This window comes from Zalophus californianus, chromosome 11 (assembly GCF_009762305.2).
Source record: "Zalophus californianus isolate mZalCal1 chromosome 11, mZalCal1.pri.v2, whole genome shotgun sequence".
NCBI classification, from domain to species: Eukaryota; Metazoa; Chordata; class Mammalia; order Carnivora; family Otariidae; genus Zalophus; species Zalophus californianus.
This window is the reverse complement of record NC_045605.1, coordinates 104,087,361-104,104,740: the sequence shown is the minus strand read 5'-3', so window position 1 is coordinate 104,104,740 and position 17,380 is coordinate 104,087,361. Positions and strand designations below refer to the sequence as shown.

General features: G+C 41.4%; 2 protein-coding genes across 2 annotated transcripts; both read right to left on the bottom strand.

Moving 5' to 3' along the window:
- Positions 1-497: 497 nt before the first annotated feature.
- Positions 498-1,170, bottom strand: SCGB2A2 (secretoglobin family 2A member 2). The gene is given in 4 exon segments (XM_027578310.1): positions 498-631; positions 634-744; positions 1,115-1,130; positions 1,132-1,170. Coding segments are annotated over 4 exon segments (300 nt in total).
- Positions 1,171-13,773: 12,603 nt separating this feature from the next.
- LOC113913815 (60S ribosomal protein L31-like) lies at positions 13,774-14,182 on the bottom strand. Its single transcript, XM_035723038.1, has one exon. It carries the CDS (start codon positions 14,180-14,182, stop codon positions 13,805-13,807), a length of 378 nt encoding a protein of 125 aa, XP_035578931.1. The 3' UTR covers positions 13,774-13,804.
- Positions 14,183-17,380: the final 3,198 nt, after the last annotated feature.

Here is a 17,380-nt window from a genome sequence, read left to right as displayed (position 1 = left end):
TACCCATGATCTCTACTTGTCATTCATGGGGTCTTTAATTAACGTTCAAGGAATCCAATCATTTATACTAACACACTGGGATTGCTGAAAAGTGCATTTTAAATTCTTTTCATAAGATGTACAGGTTCTTCTTCAGGTGGGTTCTTCTGGATTCTTTTGAAAATTCATTTTCCTCCTTGTTTCTAAGAAGAGGGGGATAGGTTTTGCTGATCACTTCTACAAGTGAGGGACTTCTTGAAAGTCAGATGTTTTTTTACCTTGATAGTAAATGTGTGTGTGTGTGTGTGTGCGTGTGTGTGTGTGTGTGTATTGTTTTCTGGCTTTGGCTTTTTTTCATTTATCATTCCCTAAAGATTCCACAAAGTGAAGAGGCAAGTCAGCACTGGGACCTTGGCTGGTCTCCTGGATGTCAAAGGATTCACATGCACCCACAATTAAATTCACTGAAATAAAATAAAACATGTGTAACACTTGTTGGGGTATAATGAGTGAAAAACTTAGAGCCTGTTTGTCCCTGTTCTGTGTTTTGAAAGCACATCAGAAGAAACCATAGTTACCATCATCGCTCCAACATTGCTTAGAGTTTCACGTGACTGACTGTGAAAACATTGTATCAATTGTGCTATTGCTGGTCAGTGGCAGCCCTAGATATGAATTTTTGAAGAAATTCTCCGTATTTATCCATGGTTACTTGAGGTCCAACTGTTTTGTTAACCACTTGTTCTAGAAATGAGAATCTAGAACCTGGAAGAAAACATGCAAAAGTGGTCTCAATTATGAGGTATGAAACTCTTTTTGGGATCTCTAGGATGCTGGTTATCTTCTTATACCGCAGTAGACACATACTTTCAGAAAGATTATGGTGAATGGTCTTGAGTTCTCAATTCTAGCAGAGTAAGGCAGGATCTAGGATTTCCTTTAAACGTGAAAACATGTGTGCCCCCCCACCCCCAACTACTCCATAGCCCAGAGAAGCCAAACACTAGTAACCATGACATATGAAGACACTGGAGGAATGAGATGTTCTGCACTAGATTTTGGGGAACAGGAGGTCTTCCAGAGGGTTCAGACATAATCTTCTCTCCAAAGCCTGTCTTCCCCGCACAGAACTCACCTGCAAAGCAGTAAACCAGTGAGGGCAACCAGCACAAGGACTCTCAGCAGCTTCATGGCTGAGGGTAGCTCTGGTCAGCTGGTCTGTCAGGGAAGAAGGAACTCACTTCAGCCAGCCTATGCTCTGTTTGTGGAAACCTAGGAGACAGAGCCTGTTGGATGCAAAAACAATTTTGGAACTGCAATAATCACGCATGACTTTAAGTGAAATTAATGCAAAAGTGCTTGTTAACTAATCAGATTACAGCAAAGTGAGCTTGTGTTGTCATCCTTGTTTTATTATTAGTGTAGTCTTCATATCCTTCTCACAGCCCTCCCTCCTTCTTCAAGGTCCTTAAAGCTTCCTATCCTTTGTGTCTGTTCCTCCTAGTTTAGGACACAGCTGGGTTCAGTGCAATTGAACCACATATGTCCTCTTGGAGGAAGACGTCCTTGGCCCATAGACACTTTAGTAAGGTGCTTGATGTTTGAGAAATACCCACAAGGTCTCATTCTTCTGAAGACTCTTTTTATAAAGAATATCTCATTTAATTAACTCAATTTCATAAATTCAGTCTATTATAAACCTACGAATTTTTTTTAGCTGTGTAGGATTTTTTCCCACTGATTCAAAGGATGATGTGAAGCTGTAGAGCAAGTGGTTGCTCAGCAGAGGCAGTGCTGAGTGGTGGAACAGTGAGCAGGTCTGGGCTCAAGCAGATGTGGGTTCAGATCTTGGATGCAACAACTAATCATGAAGTGTCCCTGGGCAAGTGAAACTGCTGGTCATTTCAAGCTTCCTTTTCCTCAGCTCTAAAATGAGCAGGAATAATACTATGTCGGGTTTTGTAAGGATGATAGACACTCTGTGAAGAGCTTATTCAAGGCTTCAAACAAGGTAATCATAAATAAATGGGAGGTTTCATGCATCCATCTATCTATCCATCCATCCATCTATCCGTCCATCTATCCATCCATCCACTGTTCAACAGTAAACATGAACTTCCGGAATGACTGGCGCCTGCGCTGTGTGACCCAGATTTAGATGTTTGACCAAGACTTTGACCCTGTGGAGCTTACTTGTCACAAGAGAGACAACAAACATGCCCATAACTGAATGAGTGACATCAGAAAACGATTGCTATACAGAACAACAAAACAACCACGAGGGGCTGTGTCCTGTACAGAGGTCCAGGCCAGCTACAGGAGGACAAACTTTAAAGCCTGGACAAGTGGACAATGATATCAAGGGGAAGATCTGAGAAAGTATGTTCTAGGAGAGGGAAGAGCACATACAGAGGCTCTGTGCACTTGGTATTTGGCAAAATTAGGAAAGCAAACACAGTGTACCTCTTGGTGCAAGAGAGACACAGGACAGCCTCATTCTATAGAAATAGAAAAACCACATCAGTTTAAGCAGGGACAATAGGAGGGTAATAGGAACAAGAGAAACAAAGTAGACTCAAGTTAAAAGAAAGAAAATGAAAATGATGAGAGAGCCAGAGGGATGTGTTAATTACAAATGCAGTATTTGCTGTTTGGATTATTAGGGACATTTCTTCCCATCATTCAGCTGGAGCATAAGCTGCCAAGATCAATACCAATTTAGGGAGAAGCTAGAAATAGGGAAGAAGGTGATGTTCTTATGTGTATACTTTCCCCCAGTGGACCATTGCTGCCAATCTCCATTTCAAGGGAAATAAATGAAGGACGTTAGTGATGAACAGAAAGACTTTTTGGCTAGGTCTTAATGGGGACTCTCCCTGGTGCCTCAGATATTATGGACTTTCCCTATTACCTGTGGGGACACAGGATCCTGTAGATGTTTCTTATTCAGCAAAAAATTAAATAAAATAAAGTAAAATAAAATGAAATAAAATAATATCCCACATGATGTACATGGTGCCCACAATAAAGAGGTGCATATTTTTTATCCTTATGTTTTCTCCATGACAGATGATGATAATTCTCAGGTGAATGAACAAAGAGTAAACTCAGCCCACAAAAGACTCATTGGTAAGTCAGTGTTGACAAGGAGAGATAGAGGAAACCAAAAGGTTAGGATGCATGTGTAGCTAGCCTGTTGTTTCCTTTTCCCAAAAGGGGCTTTTAAGTCACGTCCCCAAATGATGCTTAGAAACTCGAGGAATGAGGAAGCCTTCAGTTTGGGTGTTTGTGTGACACTTATTGATCCCTTATTAAGACAAACCAAGGTGTTCTGGTGAATTTATAGATATAGATTTTACCCTGACTACCCTGAGAGAGAAAGAAAGTATGAGGCAAGGGAGAGTTATATTTGGCCTGTCCTCAAGCTCATTGAAGACATGATATATACTTACACCAAAATTTTGGTCATTTGAGGCCTTATCATACTTCATAAAAGTAATAACATACAGTGAGAGCCATCTTTTCTCAGTGTTTTATGCATTGGCACAAAAGCCTATGAAGGAGTTCTTTGAAGTATAAATGATCTTTAAGTGTTTTGAAATTGTGAGTTACCAATATGGATCAACTTCACAGTATTTAGGGAGAAGATATCCTACATGTTTTTTCACTCATTCTGTAAAACCAGTTCTGCCCTCACCTGCAGGGCTGTTGGGACATTAACCTCAGGCATGTTCTTTGGAAGTGAACCTCTTCCTCATTAAGATCATGCCAAAGTCTAGAACTTGGAGAGGGAGGGACTTAGCAGCCCGGCAATGGTAGGAAAGGCCTTGGCCTTGGAGACATCTGAAGGCAGTGAGATGTTGGTTGTTCACAGTATCTAGGCCAACCCTGGACCAGGCTCACTACTTGCCATGGGCCAAGCCTGCTGTGGAGATTTCTTTTTTTTTTTTTTAATTTTATTTTATAATGTAATGTTAGTCACCTTACAATACATCATTAGTTTTTGATGTAGTGATCCACACTTCATTAGGCTGTGTCTTTTTGTACCCTGGGAATAGTCCGGGGATTGTCAAAAATCCTCAGGACTGGGCTGGGCACAGAAGAGTGCTGTGTACATGGCAGCTGCTAGTGATTCATTTTATAAAATTGAGAAAGCTCTTATGATAAAACCTGAAGGACTACTAGGACCATCAGAGATCACTGGAAACTTGGTTGAACTTCACATTCTCTGAAAGATCTAGAGAAGGTCATGTTGAGATCTGAGGTAAAAGTCCTGTGTGTGAATAAAAACCACTGTATTTTGATCCATGCTTACTTGACACTGTTCTTTTTGGAAGGATTTTATTTTATTTTTTATTTTTATTTTTTTAAAGATTTTATTTTTTATTTATTTGACAGAGAGAGACACAGTGAGAGAGGGAACACAAGCAGGGGGAGTGGGAGAGGGAGAAGCAGGCTTCCTGTGGAGCAGGGAGCCTGATGCGGGGCTCGATCCCAGGACCCTGGGACCATGACCTGAGCTGAAGGCAGATGCTTAATGACTGAGCCACCCAGGTGCCCCGGAAGGATTTTATTGAGATATAATTTACACATAACTTCTCTGTCAAACATCTTCCATACTGTTGGTTTAGTAATCTTCTCAAAGCCCAGCAGCAATGGGTATTTATCTGTTCCAAAATTCAATAAAACATGAATGGCAAATACTAATAGAAGGGTCACTTGAGGGTGCCTGGGTGGCTCAGTTGTTTAAGCGACTGCCTTCGGCTCAGGTCATGATCCTAGAGTCCCGGGATTGAGTCCCGCATCAGGCTCCCTGCTCAGCGGGGAGTCTGCTTCTCCCTCTGACTTTCGCCCTCTCATGCTCTCTCTCTTATCACTATCTCTCTCAATAAATAAATAAAAATCTTTAAAAAAAAGAAGGGTCACTTGAGGCAAGGCACTGGAGCAAACCTCCTTTATTTTGACAACAACAGAATATGAAGGATGATCATGACACTTATTGGTCCAATGGGGATACTTTAGAGTGTGAGAGGTCTCAAAATGGATGGCATGCCAGGAGAGCAACATAAACCAGGATTCTTCTGAGAAAACTGAGATGTGTGGTCACCTTCCCTTGGTTGGCAACCTCCTCTGCAGTTTTCCAGGTGTAATCTGAAGGCAGCCCCCATTACACAGAGTGTAGGGAGAAACTGAAGAAAAGGCTGGCCACTCCAGTTTGGTATGTGGCAGGTTTAATGAGCAAGGGATCTTACATAAGAAAGTTGTCTTGGGTAGTCACAAAAAGGGTAGATCTCCACACCCACTTGCCAGAATCAGAAAGTTTACAGAGAGGTCTTAAGTGGGTACAGTCACATACCCAGTTCAGATGATCTCAACACCACATCACTATCTCAGGGCATTGTGCTTGGGGCTGCTTCTGGGAGTGGAGCAGGCAAGTGGAACCTGCATTCCAAGGAACAGGAGGGTGGGTGAGGAGTCTCCAGTTGCCTGAGTATAACTATGAGTCAACTGGAGGTCATGTCCTCTCCCCCAACACCTCCCCACGAGGTGGGCATATCATTTCTCCCCAGCTGCAGACAGTGTGACAAGAGAGGTCAAGTAAGTTGATCATCAGCCCACACTTATGGGTGGTAACCAGGGTAAGGAGCCTGGTGTTCTTGCTGAGAAACATCTCAACACTATTGACTTTCTTAGTTTGAGCCTTATGGACTTTCATCTTATGGCTCAAATGGATCTTGAGATCTTGACTCACACGACTGCCCTATGTGAACTCCAGGTTGACTCCGGTGTAAGCCTGCCAGTTTTCTGCTGAGGACTTTGCTCCCTGTAGACTCCCCTCGCCACTGTCCTTGACTCAGTCCCACTGGGCTGAAACTCCTTATTCCTTCCCAATGTCACATCAAAGACAACCCTCTTCTTGTGCTCTTTCCTGACTCTGAATCTCTAGGTCTCCCTTGCCAAGACACCTTGGATCTGTGTGTGCAGCTCACTCCTGACATCTCTAGGATCCTGATCCCATGTTCTTCCTCCCTGTTATGCTCCCACAGTGTACTGCCTGTGCACCTCTGGTCTTTGTGTGAAGGCAGTGATACAGTAGGTGCTTAATTAATTGTTGTGCAACTGCTTTTCAGGATAGATTTTGAATATATAGAAAGATTTCACTGATTATATTACATGTTTTATTATTAGGTCTATTTAGAAAGAGGCGTGCATTTAAATTTGAATCTTTAGTGAAGTCAGGGATCAAACCCCACACTAAAACCAGTCACCAGCCTGTCATCCCAGTGCTAACAGCACCTTATTTATCTTCCTGGATGAGGACTTTAGTGTCATAACAGGGAGAGGGCTGGTGAGGACAGGAGAAAGTGGTAACCCATGCCATGCACGGACTGGGCCACCTCAGTCACCCTGTTCCCCAGATGTAACCATTACCTTGAGCCAATGTAAATTTGATCCAATCTATCCCATATCTATCTGATGACTTGAGGCTGGAAGCCAGATTTGGAATCCAAACTAGGATCAGTTGTCACCTCCAGTGAATTGTCCTTAGCTCATTCACCAAAACCCTGAACTTTACACAACTTGACATTGCCAAGAAATGTGTGATTTGGCATTTAATCCCCATTTACCTGTGACAGTTCGTATGGATCATTAGATATCTACATCATTATCTTCTATATTGAGTTAGTAATTTTCCCTCCACTATGTGCCCAGCTTTTTTTGCTACCTGAAGGAATGCAGAGTTGTAAAGCTCTGGTCCTCAGGGGAATTACAAGGAGGATATGGCAGAACTGATATAATGTATTTGCATTGTGAGAACAGTGATTTTCTACACAATCTGATTGACTCTCTCCTTCCTTCTATACTTGTAGGCATTTGTCAATGTCTGGAGATGTTTTGGGTGTCCCCACAAGGTGGGTGGCACGCTATTGGCATCAAGTGGGTGGAGATTAGTGCTCTTCTTAAGCAACCTGGGATGCTTAGGACATTTACTCAAAAAGGACCTTTTCATCCTCACATGTTAGTAGAGTCTTGGTTGAGAAACTCAGTGTTAGAGAAATCACTAAAAGCATTTGCCCTGTGGCAAAATATCAGTAGTGCTAGGTATCCTCACACTAAGTGGACAGTGAGTGGAGCCCCAGTGCAGACAGATGCCGGCCGGACTGAGGGCATCTGTGTCATTGAGTGCACAGATCTCATCTTGTTCTTGTTCACGGAGGGCCTTGGTTTCTCCATCCTGTCATCCACATCCTCTTTGCCCTTCAAAATCCAACTCAGTCCTCAGTCTTCACCTCCTCCCAAAGTCTTCCTTCAGAGAGGATGTTCAGCTCATAAGGCTTTGTTCTTGGCTGAATGTCTTATGGCCTTTGAATTCTATGGTAGAATCTCACTCTAAGGGATATATTGGTATCTTTTTCACTTCTCTAATGTCTTGTCATTTGACATGATAGTTAATTATTTAAGGAAATTCATTAAAATTCTTTCAATAAAATACATAAGTTGCTCCTAAGTTTGATGCAGTGTAGATTCATAGTTGACCTGAGATAATTTGTTGAATCATAACATAGTTTTGGCCAAATTTTCCCTGACCTTTATTTATTTATTTTATTTTATTATGTTATGTTAGTCACCATATAGTACATCATTAGTGTTTGATGTAGTGTTCCATGATGCATTGTTTGTGTATAACACCCAGTGCTCCATGCAATACCATTTGTTTTTGACCCTCTTCTTCTATATTTTCCTTCCCTTTCATTTCTAACAACTTCTCGTACTTTTCAAATTTTTCATTTTATTTTTTAAAGGTTACTTATTTTTAGTATCTCTACATTCCACATGGGGCTCGAACTCACGATCCTGAGGTCAAGTGTCACATACACTTATGACTAAGTCAGCCAGGTGTCCCTCAGAAATTTCCTTTTAAGGAAGTGATATGGAAGCACTGTTTTGAAAAAGGAAACTATTGAAAACAGCTTCCAATGAGAAGCGCTTGAGTTGTCTCTATTCTTGCCCACACCAAATAGCCTCATACAGGTCTACAACTTCTTTCACTGTGTCTCCTGGTTTTGTTGTGTTCTCAATATTTTTTAAACTGTTCTTTACTGATTCATCCATAAAAACTTTTGTTATATCCTGTGTTCCATGCACTGGGTTCCATTCGTTCTTTCCTCATCTACTCCTTATTGGTAAAGCATATCCTTCCATATCTTCTGAGGAACAGTTCACTGGAGATAAAGCTTTTGAAGATTTGCACTCTCAAAATCTCCATTTTCTTCATGCTTAAGTGATAGTTGACTTCATACAAAATTCTATTCATATACAATTACAGGTTGCAGCCTCTGAATTTTTAATCTAACTTTTATGTCTTCCAGTCTTGTGTTGAATCAAGTTGTATTCCCCATTCTTGGATATGACCTAGTATTTCCTTTTTTTTTTTTAAGATTTTATTTATTTATTTGAGAGAGAGAGAGAATGAGAGATAGAAAGCACGAGAGGGAAGAGGGTTAGAGGGAGAAGCAGACTCCCTGCTGAGCAGGAAGCCCGATGTGGGACTCGATCCCGGGACTCCAGGATCATGACCTGAGCCGAAGGCAGTCGCTTAACCAACTGAGCCACCCAGGCGCCCCCCTAGTATTTCCTTCTGAAAGAAACAACTTTCTTCTGAGTGGTGTTCAAAAGAATCACAGAAATGTGTTTTGATGTGAGGAGTGAGTGGGATATTCAGTTTCATATTTTTCACTTCTAGGAAATTATCTTATAGATTTCTTTGATAATTTTCTTCTCATCATGGTCTGTCTCATTCTGGAGTCCTATAGTTGGGCACCACGGATTGATGGTTTAATATGCTTTTCCATTCTCTCATATTTGTTTTCTTAATCCTTTCCACTACATATACACTACTTTTGTTCTATGATTTTGCTTTGTCTTCCAACTCATTATTATTTTTTTCCAGAGGTCATATTTTTAATTTTTCCAGAGCTCTTTGTTTTACTTCGAGTGTTTTTTAACCATGATTTGATGAAGAGATCTTGGTAATCTGGGCTTTCTGAAGACCCATGAAAGGATCCACAGGAGAAGGAGCTGCCTGGCCCAGAGAATCTACACTAAATACAAAAGAATGTGAGTCAGTTGGGGCCCCTGGGTGGCTCAGTCAGTTAAGTGTCTGCCTTCGGCTCAGGTCATGATCCCAGGGTCCTGGGATTGAGCCCCACATTGGGCTCCCTCCTCCGTAGGGAACCTGCTTCTCCTTCTTCCTCTGCCTAGAGCTCCCCCTGCTTGTTCTCTCTCTCTCTCTGTCAAATAAATAAAATCTTAAAAAAGAATGTAAGTCAGTTAAGAACTTTCTTGTTTCTTGTCTCACCTTATTTTAGGCCCTAACTCTGCCAGAAATTATGGTTAGTAGCCAGTAGAGAAAAGTAGTAGTAGAGGAGTGAAAGAAAGGAGAAGTCTTAATTTTTAAACAATGTGAGATTTTGATTATTATACACGCCTGAATATGCTAATTTCAGCATGGAGACATTAGACTTCATATCCTAAGAAATGGACCACCTTTGAAGGTTTGCTTGAAATAAGCCATGGGAAAAGCAGAGCTTTGTGTTCAAAGTGTTGACTTTTCATAGCGAGTAAAATGGATGCAGGGAGAAGCCATTCGAGGAGGAGTCCCTGGGCAGAGAGTGGTAATCTGTGTCCAGGGGAAAATTAGAGGCTTCAAAGACAAAGTCAAAAGATTCTGCATACAGTCATCCTTTGTGCTTGGCTAAACACAGTTGTGAGTTGAACCAAAGTTTCTAGAAAATTGGGCATATGTCAACAAAGAAAAATCTAGGAGGTGAATCAGTGAGTTGACACCAGACGTTATTTGACTTTGAGGTGTCAGCAACTCTGGGGGTATATGTCCAGTGGAGATTGAACTACAGGCCTGGCTACCATTTAGTTATCTTTCTGCCGCCTCAAGGTGCTATAGCCTGAGGAGTCTCTGTGTGTGCATATGTGCATGTGTGCGTGTGTGTGTGTTTGGTAAAATATATGTAAGATAAAATTTATTATTTAAACTTTTTAAATGTCAATTCCACTGGATTAAGTACATTCACAATGTTGTAATGGCTACTCATTTGCAGAAGTCATCTCAAACAGAAACTCTGTTGCAGTAAATAATCATTCTATAAACTTCTCTCCTCCCAAACTGCCTCTGCAGTCTTGCTTTATCTCACCTCACACTCTCTAGCAGCAGCTCATGAAGGAATATGTTCCTGTATGAACCCTAAGTTTATTAAGTTTATAACAGTGGAACCAATGAAAACCCCTCAAATGAGCAGGATTGACGGTTTACAGAAGTAGCTAAGGAAAGGTCTCAAGGCAGGAGGTGGTTGGCAGGCTGAGTGGGAAAACCATGGGACTCTTGATCTCAGGGTCATGAGTTTAAGCCCCATATTGGGTGTACAGATTACTTAAATAAGAATAAAACTTAAGGGCACCTGGGTGGCTCAGTTGTTAAGTGTCTGCCTTCGGCTCAGGTCATGATCCCAGGGTCCTGGGATCGAGGCCCACATCGGGCTCCCTGCTCAGTGGGAAGCCTGCTTCTCCCTCTCCCACTCCCCCTGCTTGTGTTCCTGCTCTTGCTACCTCTCTCTCTGTCAAATAAATAAATAAAATCTTAAAAAAAGAATAAAACTTAAAATAAAACCCAAAATATCTCAAAGTGACCACCATGGTGATGCTGGGTGTTCTCTGAGTCTCATGGAGATTCTTGTCCTCCTCCCCCCATGAACCCATGGCTCTGTCTCCCCAGTCACTGAACCACTGGCACCTAAACAAGATGGAGATGAAGTAAAGAGGACTGCACAGGTTCTACCTGCAAAGATATTCACAGGTTGGTCCTGGCAGTGTGGGGGGACAGTCTGGGTATCATTTGCTTTTGAAATCTTCACAGTTGATTTTTTTTTTCAGTGAGTTTTTTTTTTACATTTTTATTTTATTTTATTATGTTATGTTAATCACCATACATTACATCATTAGTTTTTGATGTAGTGTCACAGTTGATTTTAACACAGAGCAAGGATTGAGGACACTTGAGGAAGACATTCTTCATCTCCACATTCAATGGTGGTAATAATCTTTTACCTTCCTGGCTACTAGTAGGGACTAAGTGAGACAGAACATGTAAACCTTCCAGGATAATGACCAGCCAATAAAAGTCTCAATGAATGTAAATGCTTAGTATTTTAGAAACAGCAATGGTGATTGATAAAATTTGTTGTTTTATATTACTAATTTACCCAAAAGCACTCTGTGATATGGATATCACAGAAAGGCAAAGTGATAACAGGAGGATGTGTGTGTGTGTGTGCATGCGTGCGTCTGTGTGGGAGTGTGATATCATGTGTTTCTGAGTTTGTCTGTGTGTGATTGTAAAACTGTGTATCTGTGTGTGTGTTGTTGAGGGTGAAATGTGTGTCTTTGTATAAAGATTTGTTTTAGGGTGTGTGACTCAGAAAGAGTTTCACAAAGGAGGAGAAATGAAACAGACCTTACAGGTGAAGTTGTAGCCTGTCTTATTCAGGGAGGATATAGAGGCAAAGAGAACATCACCTGTCCTGTTACAATCAAGTGACTCAATATGATACACAAGTGAATGGTATGTAGACAACTATGGCTGAGCACTGAGTCCTGGGTGCTCAAGGATAAAGGCTAAGGGGTGCCCAGATATGGAGCCATGGATGTCCTGTGTGCAATGCAAATTGTGGACCTTGATCATCCCAGCAGTATGTCTGTAGTTTGAGTATCCCAGAGTTTACAAGAGCTCCATAATCCTTGTGTCCACTGAACATTAATTGTGTAGGCTGAATATGAAATATATTTCACAAAAGGGGACCCATTTGAGTGTACATATTTCCTGATGTGTTAAAAATACACATTTATTATAAGGCATTGTTAATAATTGATAATAGTAAATAGCTGTTATCTTCTATTTTTCAGTCAAGAGGCAATATCAATGGCTGACTATAATTTGAGAGTTGGGTATAAGATTCAAAAACTCCTCTTACTCAAAAGGTGTGGAAACACATAACCTTTAGTAATTCATGGTTGTAGGAGTGAGATCAGATTCACAGTTGGAAGGGAAGGTCACTTTTGTGTCAATGAGGAATATGTATTGCAGGAAAGTATGGCAGAGCCCAGGAAACCACATAGGAGACTTGGACCCAAGCCAGGCAGGATGGGACTGGACAGTGATGATGGCTGTGGGGATGGCAAGGAGGGGAAGCTCAGAAGTGAGGCTGTGGTGACAGGAAGAGAAGGGGCAGAATTCAGTAAACTTTTGGGTATCAGGCGGATGTGAATGCAGTAAAATTATAAAGCTCCCCAAAAGATACCCACATCTTAATCCCTGCAACTTGCAATGTTACCCTTCCTGGTGAAAAAGGACTTTGTCTATGTGACAAAACTAGATTCTGTCATGGACAGATTGTCCCAAATTTTTTGGGATTGTCTTCTGAATGCAACCTCATGTATTTTAAAGAATTTTATTATTTATTTATTTAAGAGAGAGAGAGAGAGAGAGAGACAGTGACCCAGAGCACCAACAGGGCAAGGAGGAAGGGGAAGTGGGGGGAGGGGCAGAGGTAGAGGGAAAAGCAGTCTCCCCTCTGAGCAGGGAACCCAAAGCAGGGCTAGATCCCAGGATCCAGGATCATGACCTGAGTCGAAGGCAGACACTTAACCTACTGAGCCACCCATGTGCCCCACAACCCCATATATTTTATATGAAGGAGACAGAGGGAGATTGACAGGCACAAGAAAAGGAGAAAGCAGTGTGACCTCATAGGGCAGAGATCAGAGTGATGGGACACAAGACAAGGAATGATGGTTTCCAGCCATCAAAGCTGGAAGCAGCCATGAACAGATTTTCACCTCAATCTTCCAGAGGTAGCGTGGCCCTCCTGACACAATGATTTCTGCAAAGTGTTACAGATTTTGCACTCTGTCATCCAAATGTTGAGAAAATAATTGGTGTTTACCACCATAAGTGTGTGGTACTGTTTTGCAGCAGCCGGTGGAAACTAATCCAAATTGTCTGCATCGGGTGCCTCATGGCTTGAGGTCTTGGAGAGAAAGGAGGGCTCTTGGAAGGTAGAGCAGGTTGCAGGGAGGCAATGTGTATAGTTTTCTACATTTCTTCTAAAGTAACTGTGGAGTCTTGAAAGGAGTTGTGCAGATGGCACCCGGATGCTGTTTCTGGAGCTCTCGGGAAAATGTGAGGGAGAAAGCATTAGCCTGAGGTGTTGATGAGTGGTCTAGATGTCGATGAGCAATGTGCATGTGCAGAGTCAAAAAGAGTTAAATGAAGGGTGAACCCTGGAGATTCACTAAAACTTGAGAAGTAGATGGAAAACAAATTATCCCAGAGAATTCACCGGATCAAACCCAGAGTGAAGGTACAAGGACCAAACAGGTTGTTTGTGGCTGTGATAAGGACACAATATTAGTGATGCTGCTGGTTGAGAACTGCATGACTGGCCAGAGAGTTAGGCTCTAGGTATCCATCATACAAAACCATAGCAGGAATGTTTGTATTGTTTATTATACTGAAACTCATTTTTGCTGGTGGCCATATGAAATGGGAAATCTATAAAGTGATATGATGATTCCTGAGCAAATATTTCCTCTTTTGGTCCCTGCTCCCCAGGCTGCCATGGATAACTGGACATTAGGTCTCTGAAATTAACTATTTTTTTTAATTTTTAAAATTTTATTATGTTATGTTAGCCACCATACAATACATCATTAGTTTTTTTTCAGTTTTATACCTTTATTTGACAATCAGCGATTAGTTCTCCTCCACATTAACTGTCTGTAGATTTTTGAAAGCGGTGACAGGTACATAGGTAACCAGGGTGTAGAGCTTGTTTGGTGAATCTTCATCCTTGTTACGTTTTCTGGACAACTGCACATGGATACGGTATGGAACATTCCTTATTCCTTTGGCCCAGACAGCTTTGTTGAGCCTGGTGTCAATGCGCACATCTGGAGTTCCCATTTCCTTCATGGCAAATTTCCGGATCTCTTTGAGTGCCCGAGGGGCACACTTCTTGAAACCCACTCCGTGGATGCGCTTGTGACTGTTGATGGTGTATTCTCTGGTCACTACTGCGTTGATGGCAGAACGGCCCTTCTTCTTCTCGCCACCCTTCTTCACGGGAGCCATTCTGCCAGGCCCTGGTTGGAAAGCACATCATTAGTTTTTGATGTGGTGATCCACGATCCACTGTTTTCGTATAACACCCAGTGCTCCATGCAGTATGTACCCTCCTTAATACCCATCACCAGGCTAACCAATCCCTCCTCTCTCCTCCCCTCTAAAACCCTGTTTGTTTCTCAGAGTCCATAGTCTCTCATGGTTCATCTCTCCCTCTGATTCCCCCCTTCATTTTCCCCTTCCTTCTCCTAATGTCCTCCATGCTATTCCTCATGTTCCATAAATAAGTGAAACCATATGATAATTGACTTTCTTTGCTTGACTTATTTCACTTAACATAATCTCCTCCAGTCCCATCCATGTTGATGTAAAAGTTGGGTATTCATCCTTTCTGATGGCTGAGTAATATTCCCTTGTATATATGGACCACATCTTCTTTATCCATTCATCTGTTGAAGGGCATCTCGGTTCTGTCCACAGTTTGGCTATTGCGGACATTGCTGCTATGAACATTGGGGAGCATATGGCCCTTCTTTTCACTACATCTGTGTCTTTGGGGTAAATACCCAGGAGTGCAATTGCTGGGTCATAGGGTAGTTCTATTTTTAATTTTTTGAGGAACCTCCACACTGTTTTCCAAAGTGGCTGTACCAACTTGCATTCCCACCAACAGTGCAAGAGGGTTCCCCTTTCCCCACAACCTCTCCAACATTTGTTGTTTCTTGCCTTGTCTATTTTTGCCATTCTAACTGGTGTAAGGTGGTATCTCAATGTGGTTTTGATTTGAATTTCCCTGATGGCTAATGATGATGAACATTTTTTCATGTGTTAGCCATTTGTATGTCTTCTTCAGAGAAGTGTCTTTTCGTGTCTTCTGCCCATTTTTTGACTTATTATTTGTTTTTTGGGGGTTGAGTTTGAGAAGTTCTTTATAGATCTTGGATACCAGCCCTTTGTTCATAGTGTCATTTGCAAATATCTTCTCCTATTCTCTGTGTTTCCTCTTTGTTTTGTTGACTGTTTCCTTTGCTGTGCAGAAACTTTTTATCTTGATGAAGTCCCAAAAGTTCATTTTTGCTTTTGTTTCACTAGCCTTTGGAGATGTATCTTGAAAGAAGTTGCTGTGGGTGATGTCAAAGAGGTTACTGCCTATGTTCTTCTCTAGGATTTTGATGGATTCCTGTCTCACATTGAGGTCTTTCATCCATTTTGAGTTTATCTTTGTGTATGGTGTTAGAGAATGGTTGAGTTTCATTCTTCTGCATGTGGCTGTCCAATTTTCCCAGCACCATTTATTGAAGAGACTGTCTTTTTTCCATTGCATGTTTTTTCCTGCTTTGTGAAAGATTATTTGACCATGGAGTTGAGGGTCCATATCTGGGTTATCTGTTCTGTTCCATTGGTCTATGTCTGTTTTTGTGCCAGTACCATGCTGTCTTGGTGATCACAGCTTTGTAATATAGCTTGAAATCGGGCAACGTGATGCCCCCACCTTTGTTTTTCTTTTTCAACATTTCCTTGATGATTTGGGGTCTTTTCTATACAAATTTTAGGATTGTTTGTTCCAGCACTTTGAAAATGTCATTGGAATTTTGATCGGGATGGCATTGAAGGTATAGATTGCTCTGGGTAGCATGGACATTTTAATAATGTTTATTCTTCCAATCCATGAGCATGGAATATTTTTCCATCTTTTTGTGTCTTCTTCAATTTCTTTCATGAGTGTTCTGTAGTTCCTAGAGTATAGATCCTTTACTTCTTTGGTTAAGTTTATTCTGAGGTATCTTATTGATGCAGAAAAAGCATTTGACAAAATACAGCATCCTTTCCTGATTAAAACACTTCACAGTATAGGGATAGAGGGAACATTCCTCAAGTTCATAAAATCCATCTATGAAAAACCCACAGCAAATATCATCCTCAATGGGGAAAAGCTGAGAGCCTTTCCCTTAAGATCAGGAACATGTCAAGGATGCCCACTCTCGCCACTATTGTTCAACATAGTACTAGAAGTCCTAGCAACAGCAATAAGACAACAAAAAGAAATAAAAGGTATTCAAATTGGCAAAGAAGAAGTCAAACTCTCTCTTTTCGCCGATGACATGATACTTTATGTGGAAAACCCAAAAGACTCCACCCCCAAATTACTAGAACTCATACAACAATTCAGTAATGTGGCAGGATAAAAAATCAATGCACAGAAATCAGTTGCTTTCTTATACACTAGCAACACAACTGTAGAAAGAGAAATTAGAGAAACAATTCCATTACAATAGCACTGAAATTAACTATTGACAACACCCAATGGCCACTTCATGACAAAGATCACCCCAACTTAAGGCCAGAGACTGTGGGATAATAAGAAGACAAATAGAGAAATGCAGGGGAAGTGATTTATTGAGGCAAAATATAAGATTCATGTTGAACAACATTTCAGGATATTCTCCTGAAATAGATAAGAGGGAGACAGAAGGTCAATCGTGCTGCTCCTGGAGATGACACCTTTACACAGACTGTACTCACCAGATATTGTCAGTGAAGTTTCATGCAACAAAAGACAAGTAGAATGGGCACAAGACAAGAAACCAGGGAGGATAGTAAACTAAATACACCTGACATAATTACAACAAATGATGCAATTCAGGAAAAATACATTTCTGTGTTCTGGCAAATAAAGCCTGAGGTGACCCAAGAGTAAGACTCAGTTTTCTTTTTTTTTATGTTCAATTAGCCAACATATAATACATCATTAGTTTTTGATGTAGTATTCAGTGATTCATTAGTTGCATATAACACCCAGTGCTCATCACCACATGTGCCCTCCTTACTCAGGTTTCTAATGGAAGGAGGAGCAGTTCAGGATTTTTTCTCTGCTATCCCAGGGTGGATGACTCTAATTTTTTACTGCACTGAAACTGTGGATATGAGGTTGGGAGACTGGGACAGGTGTAGGAGGGGATTTGGGGAATACTGCTTTCCGGAGAGTCCCAGGCTCCTGGTGTGGAAATTCAACCAGATGGCACATGTCTTCTCAGCACTGAAAACCCAGCGCCGGTGGGTCTTTGTGACTGAACCTTATGACCTAAATCCAGTTGTGGATAGGCAGAGAGACACCATTAAATATCTTATTTCTTGACAAGATCTAATTTAAGTGTTTCACCTTCACACGTGGCTGCAGGAGGCAAAGGAAGGAGTATTTCTGGACAT

Coding starts and splice junctions, on each gene's coding strand:
- LOC113913815 (XM_035723038.1), bottom strand. CDS start 14,182: ATGGCTCCCGTGAAGAAGGGTGGCGAGAAGAAGAAGGGCCGTTCTGCC.